Source organism: Asterias rubens, chromosome 20, assembly GCF_902459465.1.
Source record: "Asterias rubens chromosome 20, eAstRub1.3, whole genome shotgun sequence".
NCBI lineage: Eukaryota > Metazoa > Echinodermata > Asteroidea > Forcipulatida > Asteriidae > Asterias > Asterias rubens.
Genome location: NC_047081.1, coordinates 3,111,751 through 3,132,935, shown reverse-complemented (window position 1 = coordinate 3,132,935; position 21,185 = coordinate 3,111,751). Strand labels below are relative to the sequence as shown.

Below are 21,185 nucleotides of genomic sequence, written 5' to 3'. Positions count from 1 at the left end.
CATTGTGTTTTTTGTCCTACAAAAGTTACATAGACCCTTTAAGAACTTATATTAATACAAAGCAGTCACCTTGGGATGGCTCCAGTGTTATAGAAACCCCTCTTTGACCAGTGTAATTCAATCAATCACATTGGCACCCTCCCCCCTATTGAGGTCAAGAGGCAACCTTGAAGGTGACCTTACAAGGGGCCCCCACTCTCTGACCATAGCTTCCTCTCTGGAGTCAACTCCTTGTTTCTTATCTTATGTAAACACAGGAAAGTTTCCAAATGGGGGTATGGGAAAGGTGCCGGGCTTCACAGATTGTGCAAGCTTATAATACCTGTTAATTAATTATGATTCATGGAGGTTGCAGATGATTTATGACTTTGAAAATTATGAAAAAAGGGTCAGCAGAATGAAGTTCATGTTAATGTTTCATGTAAAATTAATAAGAAAGTTGTTAAGAAAAGGTTATGTAGGGGTTTAGGGTTTGCCCTTAACTTTTATAGGGACTAGCCAGCATGTAATTTCAATAGTTGTCAGTTTTTCAGTACTCCATATTTCAAAAGAAATATGGATGCTTTTCAATACTGAAATATAGCAGGACCACTTGGAAAGAGTCAGGCCCAATACTTCACGAAGGCAGTGAAGGCGATTGGCTCCGTGCACCCTGGTCATTGCGTTGGTGCCCTTGACATGCTCCAGTAGAAATTTACTATTTTCTCTTAGGGTGCCCTTTACCAAGGAGAAATTGCCTTGGTGCCCTTGCCCTTTCAAAAACGAGGCATACAGGCCTGAAAAGTTCTGAATGGTACTCGGTTGTTTTACCTAGCTTTTGGCCAGCAGACCACTTTTAAGGGAGAACTATGTTTTAGTGGGAAGATATATACAATGAAATTCTTCACCAACTTTGTGCAGGAGTCAGTTTATGTTGATTGATGTGAGGAAATCAACCTCTTGACCAGAAACAAGTATATGGGGGTTGAGGTTGAGGTCAACCAAGGTCAAGACCTGTTGTAGAGTGGCCTGTTTGTAGTGACAGGTTGGTTGTGAAGATAAGTTTGGAGTTGTAGGAGCTTATCTGTATACATTTCAGACTTGCAAATTTATCATTTGACCACCTGATTTCCCTTCATTTTGATCTGTAAAAAATACCATTGAAGGTAGAGTCATAGATTGGTTTTTGTCAATGTAATGCTGGTTTATAGGCAAATAAAATTCCCATGTGAAAGTTTTCAGCTGAGTACAGTGTATACTTGCTGAGAAAACAATCACAGTATTTTCACATGGACAATGAATCTATCCATTTTAGCGAGGTGACAGCGGGAACCAAATGCATTTCTGGACGCAGTATACAAGATGCATGCATGCACCAACCCTCAGAAATCTACATTATTTCTCAGGTCTGAATATGTTTAGGGTAATTGAGTGTATTCGAACCATACCACTTCAAAGGGAATCCCTTTTCAAAAAAGTTGTATACTATCAACAGCTGCAGTGCTTCTCATGTTTTTCCGGTCATTCATTTTTGGAGTGCATGTACATCCCAATGTATTAACCATACCTCTAAATCTTTGCACTTTGAAATTGAAAGAAGAAAACAGTGTTGGAGTGCAAGGCAGTCTCCTTTTCTTTTAATTTCCCAGTTGCAAATATACAAGTCTGATGTTTTTCAAAAGCACCTAAGGGTTTCCAATGGAGTAGATCTGAGTAGTTATCGAGGCTATCTTCTCAAATCTGTAATGGACCAGGACTAATATGCCACACTGTTAGACCGAGTGAAAAACATCCTTTCTAGATCTTTTGAACGAGGCATTTAGCATTTCCTGACCCACATTTTCTCGGAACAAATTAGATAATAACCTCTTATGGTTGCGGGGGAAAAAAGTGGGGGAAAAATGATCTTCTTAATTAAATTTAACACTTTTCTCTCGTAGCTGAGCTGTTAAGTTTAGTAAGACCGATTTCATGTTGTTAACACCCTCAAGAGAGGCAAAGCAATCTTGTCCGGGGTTTCGTTTCAAGAATCAAAGAAAGATAAGGGTTAAATTGATACTTTGATTTGAAGATATCAGACGAGATTGAGTTATAAGAAGATTCTGGATCACCTGGTTTCTGAGGGCTTGTTCTAAACCTCATCTCGGGTTTGGGAGCAGTGCATTTTGTGTGATGTTTTAACATCAAACGGAGCCTGAAGATGGAACTGTTTCCTGGCACTGGAGACTGGAGCCGAAGCCAAGATTTAGAAAAAGCCCTAAAGAAACCAGGTGATCCAGAAACTTCTTAAAACTTCAATGCGTATTTCAGTGGTAAGCAGAGAATTTATGCTTTTAAGCTTGCATACTACAAATTACTAGGCATGCTTTGCTTATACAACGTGGGTGGGGGGGGGGATGTAATGGTACTCTCATTTTATATCCTCTATGACTCCATTTCTGTATTGCCTTACAGTGAACGACTTGCATTGTATATCAGGGCAAAAAGTTCCACAAAATGTATCAATTGCTACTCAAAAAATCACAATTTGCTACTTAATTTTTGCATTCAGTGGGCTCAAAATAAGTTCATGCTAACTCTTTTGCTGTGCATTTGCTGTGCATTTGCTAGACCAAATCGCTCCCTGCCTAATACCATGTTTGCCTGTAACCGCTGACTCACCCGAAGCTTGGAGGCACACATCCGTTGCCCCTTCTTTCCCCCTCCCCAATCCTAATGTTACGGGATGGAATCTTTCATCATTTACTAATGATTATAATCCTGGTGTTAGGGGAAGGGGGGGGGGACTTAGTTTCAAGAAAACCACAAAGTTTGGTTTCCTCAATGTCTTGTTCTTCACTTTGAATTTGCCAAAATCTTTAAGTTGCTGTGCAAGTGCTGTCCTTGGAATGTTCCAAGGAGTGGGATTGTACTTCTTGGATTGATGCTTGGAGGCTATTAAGACATTTTGATAATGTCCGCTCTGGTGATTTTCTTACTTCGTGTTTTTCTTTCTGAGTGATTCAAAGTGTACACTCAAGTACTTGTGCATGAACAAGGCTGTTAAAGGCAGTGTACCTTAACAGCCATCGATTTCATCAAACTCTTCCTTACTTATGAATAATCTTAGGACTTAAGACGAGTTAAGTTCCATATCCAAAGACATTTGGAAGCATTAACCCCAAGTAAGGGCGGGTAACTTGTCCTAACTCCAAATGGGATTAATCCTAGCGTTTTGTGAAATAGACTGCAGGCCTGTATGCTGTGTTTTTGAAAGGGCAGGGGCACCAAGGCATTTTCTCCTTGGTTAAGGGCACCCTATGAGGAAATTGTAAATTTCTACGAGAGCATTTCAAGGGCCTGGAGGCATTGACAAGGGGGCATGGAGGCATTTGCCTTTGTCGCCTCAGTGAAGTATCAAGCCTGCCTTACTCAAAAAACTAATGACATAAAAACCTACTTGGTAGGAAACACTGCAGCTGTTGATAGCGCTTAATGGACCATTGTCTTGGCCTTGGTAGTTGGTACCCCTTAAAAAGTTGTCCAAAGACTTTAAGAATTTCCAGTGGAAGTGACCTTTTTCATAATGAAAATGGCCTTACCCCTTTATATATCCCAGAATTAAGAAACAAACATCTGATTAAAGAAAAAGCAAATGTTTTTTTTCCTTCTCCTTTTCAGATTACCATTCTATTATTGTTATTATTATTATACTATTATTATAAAACAAATTCTGTCATTCCTTTTTTAAAGATCACCATTTAGAAAGTTTCCATGCTATTTTCTTTTATGTGTTCCAGGTCACACGGTTGTCTTCCACCCCAGGAAGATGGCGGACTGTTTCAATGCAAGGGGAAAGAGCACACCATCTCACGAACAATGGTGTGCTGCAACGACAAACCAATGTGTAACATCAACCTGCGACCAACACTGCCCCCAACAACAACAGCCGAAATTCCAGGTAAACCATTCAAGCCTTAATCACAGATTAATTTCAATGCGTCATATTTTTAACCGCGTGAGGGCGCTCTCAATAGTATATTTATCACTTCCAGGGGTTTACACGATTCATCCTGCACAGTTTTAATAGGCGTTCAGTCACTTTTATTTCGCCATAGTTTGAACATGCTTTAGAGGTAGGGTTTATATAACGACTCCTTTTAAGGTCTTATTGTCCATGATGGATATGATGTGTTAGGGTTAGGGTTAGGGTTAGGGTTAGGTGGTAATGCGTTCCAATCTTGGATAACTGATTTGGGTTTGAATTAATTTACCCCAGGAGGTGATACAAATTTGTTAGAGAGCACCTCACGCAGTCAATAATACAGCAATGCCTTTAGAGATGTCTTTGGAAGCACAAAATATAGCTAAGCAAACCAAAATCTTCTTAGCAGAATGAGGTTACCAGCCAAACTACCACGTCACGTGTACAATTCGTGACTGGTATGCTCATTTCTGCTTAGCAGAACATTTTTAAGGAACATTTGTTTGCTTCATAGCAGCTTGATGAAATTGGGCCAAGAAGAAGGGTTCTGGGAAAAGGATAATTTAGGTTGTGTGTTTTCTTGGCAGCAATCTCTCAAGGAAGCAAAGTTTGTCTTTTAAATTGTTTTTATGATAAATCTTTATTACTTATAACTCTGAATAATCAAGGCATGCAACTGATCAGATGATTTCCTCTTTTTCTTTTCAAAACCGTGCCACTTTTCAATACCGTGCCATAGAAAACTGAAATACAATTCAAAAGTTTAGTGTGATCGGCCATTTCCATTTTTGCAATTAGAAAGTTGCATTTCTGATAGTCCCTCTGACCCAGGTTAGATCATAAGTAAAAAAAAAAACTAAAAAAAACATTAACTCAAATTTGTCAACTTTGTCGGAAACAGATTTAAAATCCACGAGCATTTTGTTTTCAGAATCACTGGAAAATGATTAGTTTTCTTGGCATTAAAGAGGGATACATGTTTACAGGCATTCCAATACCATCATTCTATTGTGCCTTTAAAGCTTCGGTGAATATTTACCACAGGCCTTAAAGTGATAAAAATTTCCTCACTCATAAAACAGCGATAGTTATAGAATACACCAGAAGTCAATTGCATAAAAACAGAAAAAAGCACCATCCCCCGTTTTATGTATTCATCTCTCCGGAGAAGTCATGAGAGTCACGGAGATAACTGGTCTAGGGAGACCACACCTCTGACCTCACTGGTGCCAGTCTATGGATTCCAGTCTGGACCTCTTGCCTGGTATCCCGCTCATGGTCTGCCATTCACTCAACGCGGAGCCCGGTTACCACTGAATTAAGACCCTCTGGGTCACTAGAAAAAAAAATACCCTGCCAGACTGCTAGCCTAGGGAATTGTATATAATATAACATTTCACTGGAGTAATTCAATAAAAATAGAGAAATTGCTGGGCTCTTTGGTTCTGCATCTACTCATCAGCGCTTGGGGTTATAGGGTGTATGTCACCGAGAGAAAAAGAGCAATATAGACTTGGGAGTTAGATCTCACATAGGCCAAGGGGTTGATGATGTATGTGGCAGTGTGTTTCAACGTGACAGCATCCGAAAGAGATGTGGGGAAGGAAAAAAAAAAAACAGTTGTTGAGATAAATACACATCCGTTGGAGCATAATTGAAAAGGAAGATAGGTTTTTATGCGGATTGACGAAGACAGATTCAAGCCTATATGCTTTGTTTTTGAAGGGGCAAGGGCATTGTCTCCTTGTAGGGCACCCGTCATACTATTAGGAAATTGTATGTTTCTACTGGAGAATTTCAAGGGCACTAAGGCAATAACAAGGGGGCAAGGAAGCAATCGCCTTTGTTGCCTCCGTGAAGTATCAGGCCTGCAGATTGTTTGACTGCCCAATGAGAAGAAAGGAAAAGGTGTAATCATGATAAGGCTATTTTGCATGTTGACGCGTCACGGAAGTATGGCACGATTGTCATATCTTGAAAACCAGATCCATAATCCATAGATTTCCATTTTTTTCATCCCTTCTTCAATTATTTTCCTGCATATTTTTATTTCTGGAACTGATACTATGTGGACTCGGGGCATGATTGGCACAGAGGCAATTTCGTCTGTTCCACTTTGTTTTTTCCTTCATTCTCTGTTTACTGTGATGCGGCTTGAATTGTTCCAGTTGTCTACACAATTTTAATTCTCCTTCTTTGGGGTCAAAATTACCATGCCCTGGAATGACAACATTTCTAGGCCTACCTAGGGTACATGTAATCCATCATAGATGTACAGTCAACTCATTCCCTTGTTTATACCCAATAGGAGACTTTCCAACGCTAGGTGGCAGCAGACATACCGGGTAAATTTCCATTGTTTACGTAGTTCTGAACATGCGCATAATTCTGCGAACAATGGATTTACCCGGTAAGTCTGCTGCCCTCTATCGTCCCAGAAAGTCTCCCATTGCTCACTTATCGCAGGTGTGAATTGTCCTCAAAGGTTTATGTACAAAGGGAAAATGTAAGGGTAAATATTTCATATTTCTGTTTGTTACTTTTTAGTTTTGTTGACATTTTTGTGTGATATCTGTCACTTTTGTTTTACCTTCAGATTGTTTTTTTTTTTCGCAGTAGAAAAATTACAAAATCTCAGAATTAAAGAGCTCAATTCAATCTAGCCATACTTCAACGAGGCACTAAAATTTGGGTACAGAAAACCTTGCCTTGAAAAGAGCATAATTTGCTTCTATGATTGGTGTACCAGTCGCAATGTCTGCCTTGAGTTGGGAGGGATGTAGCCTTGGCCTCAAGTAGTAGTGTCCTGGTTTTATTTCTTGGTCCATTCAAGGGATTTTTTCATTGATTGAGTGGGTGTTACACATGTAACCTGTTAAGTCAATGATGATTTAAGCATTAGGATTTGGATGCCATTATTTCATATTCTAAGTCATTCAACTATTATGGATTGATATGAAATTCATTTCATCTATGGGTTATATTGAAGTGTTCCTGTTTTCACATAGGTTTTTGATCATTTTGTAGGCACTGTAGCCTTTGTAAAATACGCACGCATGTGATTTCTCAGGATTTTTTTTTGAGTTCAAGATTTTCTAAAAATCTTGCAGAGCCTTAAAGGCAGTGGACACTATTGGTAATTACTCAAAATAATTATTAGCGTAGAACCTCACTTAGTAACGAGTTAAGGTTAGTAGTATAAAACATTGAAAGAATCGGCTCCCTCTGAAGTGACGTAGCTATCGAGAAAGGAGTTATTTTTCACAAATTTGATTTTGAGACCTCAGATTTAGAATTTGAGGTCTCAAAATCAAGCATCTGAAAAAGCACACAACTTTGTGTGACAAGGGTGTTTTTTTCTTTCATAGTTATCTCGCAATTCCGACGACCAATCAAGCTACAATTTTCACATGTTTGCTATTTTATGCATATATTGAGATACACTAAGTGAGAAAACTGGTCTTTGACAATTACCAATAGTGTCCAGTGTCTTTAAAATTATCTCGATTGAAGTGAAGGAGCCAACTAAAGGGAGAAAGACAGAGTCCGTGTTGTGTCTCAACCTATAGTTTTTTACTTCTGGTGATTCACTGAGTCTATACACCTGAATTGTTATCAGCAGTTTGTGTTTTTTACAGTTTTCTTAAAAATGCCTTCTTTATGGAGGGGAATAATTCACAGGGAAAAATAGTTCTTGTATTTAGCTTTCGCACTAAAATTAATCAATAATGTTTTTTTATCCTTACCAATCCTGCATAATACCTTTAAAGTTTTAGAGCAAAAAAATCAGTTGTCTTTGACAATAACCAGTGATCATCCCTGATAACCCAAGTAGAAGTCTAAGGGCCAATGCAAAAATGGTTCTTGTGTAAGCTTTTCAGACTAAAATTAGTCAATGGTGTTTTTTACCCTTATCAATCCTGCACAATACCTTAAAAGTTTGAAGGGAAAAATCAGTTGTCTTCGATAATTACCAGTGATATTCCCTTATAATGTCTCAACCCAAGTAGAAGTCTAAGGACCAATAAGGTTGACACTCTGAAAAAAAAACCTAGAAAAAAACTACTGGCCGTTCAGAAGTTGATTTCCGGGCCAACAATACCTAATTTCCGATTCTCTCACGGTGTCACACAGAGCCCAAAGAATCCCGTGATATTACCTAGGGAATCCCAGTGAGATGTTTAAAGCCTTAGATCAGGCACCTGTTGGGTGGATTAAGTGGGGACTAGGACAATAGACTCCTTTAAGCCCTAGGGTGGGGGAACGTCTGGACCAGTCCGAGACAAAAAAGGGATCAAGGGTTAGAGTTGGAAGGGGTGATTAAAATGTTTTATGAAAAAAGTGTATTTTTCTTTGAAATTTAATGGGATGTTTTTGTCGGGGCTATCAGGAATGTTTCTTTTTTAGAGGGCAATGCCATTTTTCATTTTGCAAAGGGCACTTCCGTTGGAAAATCTTTAAGTCTATGTGAAACTTTTGAAAGGGCACCAAGGCAATTATTTCTTAACAATTTTGTTTTTCCACTGGGGTTTTCAGGCGTGAAGTGCCATCTTTGAGGAGGCAAGGCCATTGTCATTTTGCAAAGGGCACTACCTTCAGAAGTCTGTCAGAAAGTTTTGAAAGTGCACCAAGGGCAAGACCAGGGCAAGACCAGGGCAATGGGGGTCATGGCCTGGGTTACAAAACCATAAATCTAAGCTTTAGAACATTCCGAGTATGTGTACACTTTAAAAAACTTCTAGCAAAAGAAATCAGCCATGGCGCATTCGTTTAACGTTACATTCTTAAACTTAAGATGGCTCTGTTAACACCTGTTTCCAGCCTGGCAGAATTTAATATCCAGTGTTAAATATCACCGGATCAGAAATTCTTCCCTGCTCGGTTTCGTGACAAGGAAATATGTCTACGCCACATTCATGAAATGCTTCTACCAGAAAAGGTGTGAAGAGTGTAGCCTACTTGTAATGTTGGACGGTTACCGGCCGTGAACTTCACTTGTCTCGTAAATACCGTCTATGGGCGCGAGAGTATAACCAGAGCGTCAAACAAGGCAGATTCCCTGATAATCCGCGGGCATAAATTATGAGGAGGATAGGTAGAGTTCAAATCTCTGTTAACGAGGTGTACAAATATGAATTCACGGCTTGAAGTTCAGGGCTGATTATTGTTGGTCACATTCCTGAGTCATGGCTTAGAAGAAGACGGGGGAAAAATATGAAAAAAACTTACGCACCTGTTTGGCTTGTTCCAATTCATTAATCATGGTGTCATGGGGGTAGGCAATACCTGTGAACTGTTACTGGTCTGCTTGACCCCAGCATATAAAGCAGGGTGAAGTTATTCATATGCTTTGAGCAATGGCTTCTGAAGTCAAAGTTGAATGCATAAACATAATGGTGACTTTCGATGGGTTTGGGAATATTTTATCTGTAGTTTTCATCCTAAATTATTGGACATTAAAAGCCCTGTTTTGTAGAATTTCTAAATCTTTGTGAAATTTCAACTTATGAAGGAGGTAATGGATAATATCGTTATTGTATACACCCAAACCAAACAGTACACTCCTATCACGTCCGCCATACCTCAATAAGGCTTATTGTTTTACTACACTGTCTAAATATCGATGTCGTCTTAGCTCCTTTTTATATTCCCCTCAAAATTGTTCACCATTTTACTGTGCTATTTTGGAGCTTTAATCAATTTGAGAAATGTACATTTTCCATGGTTATCTTTTTCAAAGAGTGGACAAAAAAGAATTGAATTTAATTAAAATCTCACTTTTTTGTTTAAATCTTTTATTTTATATAGTTGAGCCACCGGAGGATTACGAGTATGACACAACAGCTCATCAAATTGTACTACTAGTCTCTGTCACAATCTGCGCAGTTCTATTCATTCTTACAAGTACTTTCCTCTATATCAGGTCAGTCTACAACCCTCAAAAAGTAAACAATACAACAACAATCATGGCCAAAATGCTTGGCCCACCCATTCCCAACATTACAATGTCAACTTCCCCTTGACAATCAAGATTCTCTCCCCCGTCCCCCTGCACAATGTACTGGTTCACAGAAGACTGCGCAAAGAGAGCCATAACGGTTTACAGCACCTTGCGCAATAGACTGTGCAAGTCTCGCACGCACCGGAGCGAGAAAACACAATAACTGAAGAACTTAATTTTTTTTATGAATCAAATCTTTGCTTAAATTTTTTCTTAATGCCGAATCTGAACAACAAAAATACCCATAAGAGCTTGTTTAAATTAGTTTTAGCTTTTTAAACAAATACATAATTTTCGGTTAAAGTCTATGTATAGACAAAAGTAAAACTTTGGGACAAGGATGTTTGTTTGATCTTAAATGTTTTGAAACCCCTTTTGTAAATCTACGCCCGAATGTCAAACTACTCAAAGCTTGTTTATACGCAGACGCACGATGGTCGCAATGGCGTTAGATAAACGCGTGACGCATTTTAAAGAGGAAGCCGACGCCTAAGCGACCAATGAAAAGGCTTTCCACCCGGCGCCGCCAAAACAAGCGTCTGCGTAAGTTTCGCGATCGGAGATGGGCACAAATTCTTAATTTTTTTACAAGTAACCTGACCTGAGGTCAAGTTTAAATATCGGTTTTTCTTCGTTATTGTGTTGACTTTATTTTTACTTTTATATATGTTGTTAATTAGTACTACATTTTTAACAACATATGTCATTTTTATGGTCATAAACTATATTAAACTAAAGAAATGGACGAAACAAAACCTCCCCAACGTAAAACTCCATAAAGTTGGGACCACAATGGTCCCGGAAGTTCAAATCTGCGCGAGACTTGCACGGTCTATTTGCTGCCAATCAAACCAAGAACACAGGGGCGAATCCCTTCGCTTTTTCGAGAAGTGCACCAGGTTCATTTACATGCGTTACACAACACACGGGACCATCGGCTTTTATGTATGACTCATCTAAAGGATGAGGCATCATGGTTTAGTGTCTTTCTAAAAAAAAAAAAGGGACAGGTGTCACTACTGGGACTGGAACCCACACTCTGCTGATCAGAAACATTAACACCATAGCTCGAGTCCGGTGCTCTTAACTGTAGGCCATGCAGAGTTTCACTCTCAAATATGTTTTTAAAATTGTGAAGGTTTCCGTATCCTGCAACAATTTTGACACCCATCTTTACCAAAAAGGAATATCTCATTTGAGTAAACTAGATACAAATCTATTGCATAAAGAATGAAAAAGTGGTGGCAGGATACGGTAATGTATCTGTAAAATTCTGTTGTGTGTCGTGGCGAAGTGGTTAAGAGCACTGGAGTCGAGCTCTGTTAGTTAAAGCAAGGATGCCTCATAAGTGAACCCAACTCTTTCAGTGCCAAGGTCCTACATGTACGATCTATTTTATGTATTCTGAAAGTGCCATTACCAAACATGTAAAGTTTTTTGATGTATTCCGAAAGTGCCATTACCATATATGTAGGATCTATTTGATGTATTCCGAAAGGCCATTATTGTACATGTATGGTATGGTTTATCTACTCAAAAAGTGTCATCAATCGTACATGCCTGACCCATAATATACATTACGAGAGAGGGCATTATACTAAAGAATTACTATTAACTTGAGATGTTCCAATGCAACCCAAACCAGCAGAATACAATTTGTTTGGTGAGAAAGAGGTTTTGTTAATACACAATTTTTAAAATACTAAAAAAGCTGGGCATTTTAGGTTTAAATATTTTTTTAAAAATTAAGTGGGCACTGTAAGAGATAAGCACCGTAGCTCCCAAGCCTAAGGAAACCTAAAAGTTAAACCAGAAACACTGGGATTAACCCCTACTCTTCCATGATAAGTCATCTTTTACATGCTCAAAGTTCTTTTACGAACACTACCAATACCTATGGCTTCATGTCCCATCTTGGTAAAGTATCTTGCTCAAGGATACAGTTACCACGACTGAGACTCGAAGCAACACTCAGTTGATCAGAACCATCGTAGCTTTATGTCCGGTGCTCTTAACCGCTCAGCCCCAAACATTGGTTAAAATGTGTATGCTTTGTGTTTAAAAGGGCAGGGGCACCAAGCCAAATGCCACCCTATGAGGAAAATTTCTACTTAAAGGATTCGGGTACTTTTTCAAAACGTCCACAGATTTACATTAAACTTACAGGGTTTTGAAGATAATGATAGTGGAAAGCTTCCCTTCAAATATTACTAACTAAGGTTGTGTAGTTTTTGAAAAAATGAGTAAAACAAGTCACAAAATAACTTTGGTCTCATGAGACCAAAATGGTTTTATAGCAAGTAAAATCCCCTTAACCAGTTATGATATGATACCAAAACCATAGCATAACTGGTTAATACGTTTTTACATGCTAAAACTGAGACGAAAATTATTACTTTTACTCATTTCTCAAAAACAACAGCACCTCAGTAAGTAAAATTTCATGGGAAGCTTTCTACTATCATAATAAACCGTTCTTATAAAAAATAATAAAAAATAATAATCTTCAAACTGTGTAAGTGTAATGAATATCTGTGGACATTGTGTTTTTTGCTGGGAAAAAGTACATACACCCTTTAAAGTCTTTCAGGCAGGTATTTTTTTACAAACAAATGTATCTAAACTAAGTATGTTCTTTTCACTTGACAAAACCAGATTAAAAAAGAGGGAAGCAAGGCGGAGGTACGACACAGAGGGAAGCAGAACACGGCAGAATGACACGTATATTTCTGACGGTGAAACGATCAGTGAACTCATGGGTAGAGTCTCAGGGTCTGGTAGTGGCTCAGGTCTTCCTCTTCTTGTAAGTGTTGCAACAGTAATCAATGGTTGTCTTGCAAATTTATATTTGTTCTTCTAATAATTAAAGACAATGGACACTATTGGTAATTGTCAAAGACCACCAGTCTTCTCACTTGGTGTATCTCATCATATGCATAAAATAACAAACCTGTGAAAATGTGAGCGCAAATCGGTCGTTGAAATTGCGAAATAATAATGAAAGATAAAACACCCTTGTCACACGGAGTTGTGTGCTTTCAGATGCTTGATTTCCAGAACTCAAACTCTAAACTTGAGGTCTTGAAATCAAATTCGTGGAAATTACTTCTTTCTCAAAAACTACGTCACTTCAGAGGGAGCCGTTTCTCACAATGTTTTATACTACCAACCTCTCTCTATTACTCGATACCAAGTAAGGTTTTATGCTAATAATTATTTTGAGTAATTACCAATAGTGTCCACTGCCTTTATAGGACTCAAAGTGAATAAAAAGGTTTAAAACTACCTTTCGCCCAGGTAGTATTCAATAAGAGGGTTGGTTCTTTGCAGAACAGAGTAGTCTCCCAAACTCCAAAGAGTTTACTCCGCTGTAGTAGAATATATAGCAAGACAAGTGCTCAAAAGAACATGATCTACCAAGCCAGTAGATATACAAATGGTGTTATCGCAAACCATATACAGGTTTTAAACTAGTTGTTCAAACAAACAAGTCTTACACAGAGACATGAAACAGTGTAAAGAACTAGCCGGGCGAATATGCACCTAGGAAGACTATTCCAAAGAAAAGAAACGGCATAAGAGAATGATCTCTTACCATAACAAATGGAAGAAGCTCTTGTAGTTGTGGTGAGCAATGACACAAAAGAATTGTGTAAGTTGTACGAAACTTAACTGGGAGCCAATGCAGCTTATAATCCGGTTGATTTTACTTATTTTTCAGGTCCAGCGTACTATAGCAAAGCAGGTACAGTTAATACGCTGTGTCGGACAGGGCCGGTTCGGTGAGGTATGGAAAGCCAAGTGGCGAGGGGAGTACGTCGCAGTCAAGATCTACCTCACAGAGGAAGAATCCAGCTGGTTCAGGGAGACGGAGATTTACCAAACGGTTCTTATGAGACACGACAACATCTTGGGTGAGGACCTTCTTTCAAGACGACCTTTCCTTCCATCTTCCTTCTGTACCTCAAAATAACACCTGGGCCCAATTTCATTGCTCTGCTTACCGTAAGCAAAGAAACAGCGCTTATGGAAGCAGGGAATTCCACACTTATGTCGAGCGTATTTCGGGTTAGCAGGGAATTTTGTTGCTTGTGCCTGGGTACTCCATGTTACTAGGAATTCTTCACTTACACAGCAAGGAATTCTTCGCTTGCAAGTGCAGAAATTCTGTGCTTGTACAGTAAGCAGAAAATGGTGATGGTAAGCGCAGAATTCATTAAGTAAAATTGGGCCAAGGAGTTGCAGGTTCCAAGGAGCTTTTGGGAACAGTATCCTTAGCGCTAGAGAAGGACAATTAAGAGCCCCCAGCCATTATTGAGGAGAAAAATTCAGCATCTTTTGTTTACCAGGCAAACTTCAAAATGTCTGAATTCAGATACAAAATCTTAAAATTCTCATCCCAGAGATCTCCACCTTCAATCTCATTTATGACATCTCTTAAATAAATTTCCTTTTTTTCCTTTCCTTTTTAGGTTTCATCGCAGCAGATATCAGAGGTTCCGGGTCGTGGACACAGCTGTTTCTGATCACCGAATACCACGAACATGGCTCACTCTTCAACTACCTACGCTTTAATATCCTCGACACAAAGGCAATGCTACGATTGGCCCAATCAGCCGCTAACGGCTTGGCGCACCTGCATTCTGAGATCTGCGGCATGCAGGGTAAACCAGCTATAGCACATCGAGATATTAACAGCAGGAATGTTCTAGTTAAATGTAACGGGACGTGCGCCATCGGAGATATGTCACTAGCGGCAAGATTTTTAAGGTTCGGTTTGATCAGATGATTTCCTACCTTTTTTATTTGAGGCTTTGACCGAAACTTACAGAAAATTAACAACTACCATTAGGCATGATAATTTTTTTTTTGGCCCTTTGGAAAAGTCGGAACAACTGTGATTAAATATAAGCTAAAGTAGTAGTCCCAGCCTTTTTTCTATACCATCCACCCGGGTAATAGTTAAAAAAGCAGGACAGTTCTTTTCAGAACTGAGAAGTTTCCCGAACCCCTGAACATCTGCTCTGCGGTAGTAGAATAAAGCAAGACAGTTCTCTAAGAACAAACTCTACCTGGCAAGTAGATACCCACATGGTGTTACCGCAAACCAAATACACATGTGATTAAATAGTCTTAAAAGTCTATTTAAGACTACACCACATGTAGATGTAAGCCCTTTTGTCAATACAATTTTCTTCTTTTTTTCCAAGGACACAATATCTTACAGAAAGTTTTTTGCTGATCAAAAAGTTACTTGCAGAAGGACCCTTTAAAGAAACTCTTCTGCCGATGCCCCCATTAGTACGAGATTAAAGAACTTCACTTACATTAGAGTGGAATTTATTTCATAGCATCTCTGTTCCACCGATGAGGAAACGAGATTAGGATGTGTCCATGTTGCGTCTAATTAGTACCCCCAGGGTTTCTGGATCAAGTAGAGCCGCTCTCTCTCTCTCTCTCTTTGGTTGGGGGGAATTAGTCTCGGCAAATGTGCCGAATTGAACTATTTCCCCCCAGAGGACTGGCTGAGATGAGGTGAATTTCCTGTGATGGAAACGAACTCAGGATGTGTCCCTGTCACATGTAATCCATCACGGGGTAATTTCACTTTAAGCCGCTTAGCAATAAAATTGTAACTTGCTAAGTATTGAAACTTGAATAGTGTTTACTGAAAGAATGATCTGTGCAGATACAATGTTACAAAATTGAGTTGAGCTCACTCCACAAGAATGGTTACAAAAGTTTGACTTTACAAAACTCATCAAACCCAATATAGGTTTAGCCTTGGCTGTGTCCCTGTCACATGTAATCCATTACAGGGTTAGTTTCACTTTAAGCCGCTTAGCAGTGAAATTGTTACTAGCTAAGTATTGAAAGCTAAACGGCGTTTAATGAAAGAATGATCTGTGTAGATACAATCTTACAAAATTGAGTTGAGCTCACTCCACAAGAATGTTTACAAAAGTTTGACTTTACAAAACTCATCAAATCTTATAGATTTGGCCTTGGCTTTGTCCCTGTCACATGTTATCCATAACGGGGTAATTTCACTTTCAGCAGCTTAGCAGGGAAATTGTAACTAGCTAAGTATTGAAAATTAAGCGGTGTTTACCAAAAGAATTATCTGAGCAGATACAATCTTACAAAATCAAGTTCTGGGCCCAATTTCATTGAGCTACTTAGGCAGAAAGTATTGCTGAAGTTTAAGGCCTGTGACAAGACACTTATGTTTATATGATGCCTCGTGATAAACTGGACCCTGTCTTAAAGACACTGGACACTTTTGGTAATTGTCAAAGACCAGTCTTCTCACTTGGTGTATCTCAACATATGCATAAAATAACAAACCTGTGAAAATTTGAGCTTGATTGGTAGTCAGAGTTGCGAGATAATAATGAAAGAAAAAAACACCCTGGTCACATGAAGTTGTGTGCTTTCAGATGCTTGATTTTGAGACCTCAAATTCTAAATCCGAGGTCTCGAAATCAAATTCGTGGAAAATTACTTCTTTCTTGAAAACTACTACTTCAAAGGGAGGTGTTTCTCACAATGTTTTATACCATCAACAGCTCCCCTTTACTCATTACCAAGAAAGGTTTTAGGCTAATAATTATTTTGAGTAATTACCGACAGTGTCCACTGCCTTTAAGGTACCTGTACGGTTTCTTGATGAACTTCTAATAGGGATGTCACAAAGAGGCATTCATTCTTGACTCTAACATTTGGTGTTTAATTCACATTGGCTCTGCTCTTTCTTTTTACAGCGAGAGTAATGAAGTCGATTTACCGACCAAATCAAGAACGGGCAACCGGCGATATATGGCACCAGAGGTATTAGACGGAACGTTGAACACCAACGCTTTTGAGTCCTACAAGAATGCTGACGTCTACTCTTTCGGCTTGGTTCTTTGGGAAATCGCAAGACGATGCGTTACAAGAGGTTGGTTTTGGAGATTTGGACATTGTACAACTGTGAAAAACAGTGGCGTGTCGTGGCCAAGCGGATAAGAACACCGGGCGCATACACTGGTGTTTCTGTTCAGCAGAGTGGATTTGTGTCCCCATTGTCGTGACACTGTGTCCTTTAGCTAGAAAAAGAGAAGATGTTCGCCCCTATGTTCCTGGTTTGACTGGCTGCATAATGCGCCACAGCACCTTGCAAACCATTACTTGGTACTATGTAAGGGAATTGGTCTCATACTTCAAAACATAGTTCCAAAATACCTTGCCAGAAAATACTGAATATTGATGGATATGTGCACTATATAAGAAGCCATTATTATTATTGTCTACTAGATGTTATATTTGCATCGGGGATAAAGAATATTCATTTTGGTTTTTACCCATATGCATCGATGTGTGTAACAATAATAATAATAATAATAATAATTAGAATAGGTGTGTTTTTAATTTACTCTTGAAAGTCTGGAGTGTGTGCTTTCCTGAGCTCTGTGAACAAAAATCACCATCATATTACTTGGGTTGGATTTGAACCCACGACCTTTGCAATTCTAGAGCAGTGTCATACCAACTAGACCGCCGAGATTGCCCGGTAGCATTATTATTATCGTTATTTTTCTTTCTAATAGGTATTGTAGAGGAAGCTCAGACGCCGTATTACGACTTTGTACAGAGTGCGAATCCAACACACGAAGAAATGCAAAAGATTGTTATACAAGAGAGAAGAAGACCTGACATTCCTAACAGGTGGAGTGGAGATGATGTAAGTAGGCCTCTAGAGGGAGCCCTTCCTTCTTGTCACAATACTTTTACTATTAATGAATCCTTATTGAACGGAAGGTATACATTATTGTACATCTATGATTGTTTTTATGAAAGGGCATTATCAGGGCATTTTTATGTTATGAAAGGGCATTATCACTGCAGTAACTTGACTTACTATTGACTTTGGGATGTACCAAGGCAACACAAAACAGCAAGATACATTTGTTTGGTGAAAAAGACTTTTTATAGAGAATTTCGAAAAAGCTGGGCACTTAAGGTTCAAAACGCAAAAATGAAAGTGGCGCTGAAAGAATTAAGAGACCGAAGTTGTTGTTATTGTTAAGATAAGCAGTTCAGATATGCATTGGATATGCATTGACCTTCCTCTGAAAAGTTCATACATTTTTTGTTTAAATGCAAAGTTCAGGCCTAAAACTTTGCCTGCATGGCCCCTGGTCATTGCCTTGGTGCCCTTAAAATGCTCCATAGTTTGTACATTTTCCTCATAGGGTGCTCATTACCAAGGGGAAAATGCCTTGGTGTCTCTGCCTTTTCAGAAACATACAGAGTTTCAATTGAGATAAATCTTAAATGTTCTTTTTTCTTTCTTTGTTTGCAGAGCCTTTTGTCGATAGCACGGGTGATGACCCAATGCTGGCACCCTAACCCTGCTGCCCGCCTCACCATGCTACGGGTCAAGAAGACACTGGTCAAAATGCAGGATGAGGATTTCAAGGTCTAATTAAATGTAATATAATATTATGTATGTCTCAATTAACCCCCTGACCTCTAACCCATTCCCTTCACCCTCGCATTGAGATGCTAGTCAGGCTGCCCACCAAAGTTGAACCATCAAGCCCGGTTCATACTTCCCGAGAGTTCAAATGTGATACGAATATTGACGTCACAATATCGCAACTAATAAATTGCATCAGTCGTCAACTCCTGCGAAACATTGGCTGCGAAAACTGCCCTGTGACGTCAAAATTCGTTTTGCATTGGCAGGAAATATGAAACGGGCTTTACTAGTGAATCAAATTGAGGCCGTGTCGGAATTGAAGGCTGTCCTTAGCAACACCCTTAGCAAAATCTGTAGCCACCAATTCGGATACGGCTTAACCTTCATCTGAAGCTAGTTTAGATTGCACTGCAAAATGGAGATCACTTTTTGTCAAAAACTATGAGTTAATGTTGACTCTGAAGCAGTTCAGATCTAACTACTTGAATATTGTCAGTAAAAACTGCGGGCGACCTGACTAAACCAATTTCAGTAGTGTTGCTTCATTCATGACTGTTCTCTGGGAGTTTGGTTACCAGACATTGTGCTGTTTTAATAACAGCCTAAAAAGTTAACTTTTGTCTGGCAGTTAACTTTTAATTAGTACAGGTCAAGAATGTAGAAGCACTGCTGCAAATGTCACCCCCTCCCCTCAAACTTTAACTCAATTGATGCAGTGTGTGGGTCAGAAGTTCAAAACTGTTTTTAGAAGACGAAGTGAAAAGCCAGTCTTGCTTTAAAATGTTCAGAACTGAATTGATTTTCCCCCTCTTTAATTCATAGAAACTTCGTGTCACATAAAGTTTGTTCTGTTGTGAATTAGACTTTTTTGGCCAGTAGAATTTCTAATCTTCCTTTATAAATGAATAACGGTTATTATCAGTATTCATGAACTACAGTCGACTCTCGTGATGGCAAAGTCGACGGGACTGGCCAAATCACCTCGAGCCTGCAGTCCTGTGTCCAAATTTGAGCCCTGTCGCAATAACAATGTTTTTTTTAGGAGACTTGACTGTAGTTGTTTAGGAGCTACTGCTGTTGTTTTAATAGTCAACAACTGTTTCATGAGCTACTCTTTTGATCAACAGACTGGTTTACTTAAACCCACATGCTGCATCTGTATGTAGATATAAATAAGAATGGTTTTTGTTTCAGCTGCGCATGAAACAGCATTCTACAGACTGCTTTTCATGTTTCTTTGAATATGCATCTAAATATTATTCAAAATATTCAAAATCCCTGCTACTGAAAACTGTCACCCTAGACTGAATTTTCAGTGATCTGAAATAAAACCTAATATCTTGTAGTATTATTATTATTATTTTTTCTATGAAAATGTATAAGTAGGATTTAAAATTTTTATTGCAAATGTATCATTAATACACCAAAGTTTATCCCAGCTAGTCACCAAAAACAGCTTTCAGAAATAGTTTCATTCAGTTACTCTGATTCAAAGGGTCAATTAAATTTCGCTTCAAACTTGATTGCAAAAGCAAAATCCCCCCCCCCCCAAAAAAAAAAAAATAAGTAAATAAAAAAAACACAAAACCCAATAATAACAAAAACAGTTTTTATTGATAAACATAAGTCGTCAAAAAGCAATGCTCTGTCTACCCTAACAGCTCAGATGTCAACCTTTTTTGTTATTTCAATTCCCGTAGTCATATTAAGAAATGAAGCACAAAATAACATCTCATCCCAAGATTCGTAGAAAGGGGGAAACATAAACACTAAATCATCTGTCATTCGAGAAAGTTTTTTTTTTTTCATCTGCATTTGTTGAAACGTAGAGTTACCCCATTATTTTTGTTACCTTTACCAACCTATCCCCTGAAATGTCCCCGTAGCTTGATAGAGAACTGAGACCCAACTTTCATGACTCTGCTCCCCGTTAAATTCTGCGCTTGTGACCAACATTTTTTGCTCACAGCGCAAAGTGCTGAATTTCTGCGCTAGCTGTGTAAGCAAAGAATGCCGTGGAGTACAGACATGCACAAGCACAAATTCTCTTCTAGTCTGTGAAATACACTTGACATAAGCCTGGAGTTCCCTGATTTCGTAAGCACCAATTCTTTGCTTACCAGAAAGCAGAGCCATGAAATTTGGCATATTTTGTCGTGGTCAAACTTTGATATTTCAGGCAACATCTTCATACAGTACTGTAAATGTACTCCATTTATGAATGCTGCAGGCTATTTTTCTCTATCCTTTTTTCCTAACGGACTAGAGTTTTGATCAGAAAGTATTCCTGACTTCCCTTTGTTTTTTTGTTTTTTTGCAAGAAAGGCAAAATTATGCATTTAAAACCAAGTGTCACTGCCATGCTGTATAACAGGGCCCAGTTTCATAGAGCTGCTTGAGCGGAAAAAAAGGAGCTTAGCAAAACAAAATTATGCTTGGCAGAAGAAGATTACCAGCCAAAATACCATGATGTCACATGAACAATATGTGACTGGTATCCTGCTTATTTTTGCTTAGTTGAAAATGTTCAAGCGATGTTTTCTGCTGAGGTAACTCTGTGAAACAGAGCCCTGATAACTAAACAGCTTTTATGTTACTCTTAGACCCCATGCACCACTGGGTGTTAACTTCAAGAATGTTAAACTGGTTTCTGCTCATAAAGAACCATTATTGTTAAGCTGAAATACATCTTTTTCAAGGGTCTGTTGCCAGACCATGTATTCGGAAGAAGAAAACCAATGTGTTCTGTAAATAAAATGAAAACCTCAATACTTTAT

At 38.8% G+C, this 21,185-nt stretch overlaps 1 protein-coding gene across 1 annotated transcript in view; it reads left to right on the top strand.

Annotated features, from left to right (window-relative positions):
• The window catches only part of LOC117303950 (bone morphogenetic protein receptor type-1B-like), a gene marked incomplete at its 5' end in the record, with an annotated part of 28,567 nt that extends 8,596 nt beyond the window's left edge, over positions 1-19,971 (top strand). The window contains 8 exons of the mRNA XM_033788417.1: positions 3,759-3,919; positions 9,752-9,866; positions 12,600-12,747; positions 13,666-13,858; positions 14,417-14,714; positions 16,709-16,884; positions 17,534-17,667; positions 18,289-19,971. Coding sequence (XP_033644308.1) covers positions 3,759-3,919; positions 9,752-9,866; positions 12,600-12,747; positions 13,666-13,858; positions 14,417-14,714; positions 16,709-16,884; positions 17,534-17,667; positions 18,289-18,411 — 1,348 coding nt within the window. The remainder of the gene's footprint in view (positions 1-3,758; positions 3,920-9,751; positions 9,867-12,599; positions 12,748-13,665; positions 13,859-14,416; positions 14,715-16,708; positions 16,885-17,533; positions 17,668-18,288) is intronic.
• Positions 19,972-21,185: the final 1,214 nt, after the last annotated feature.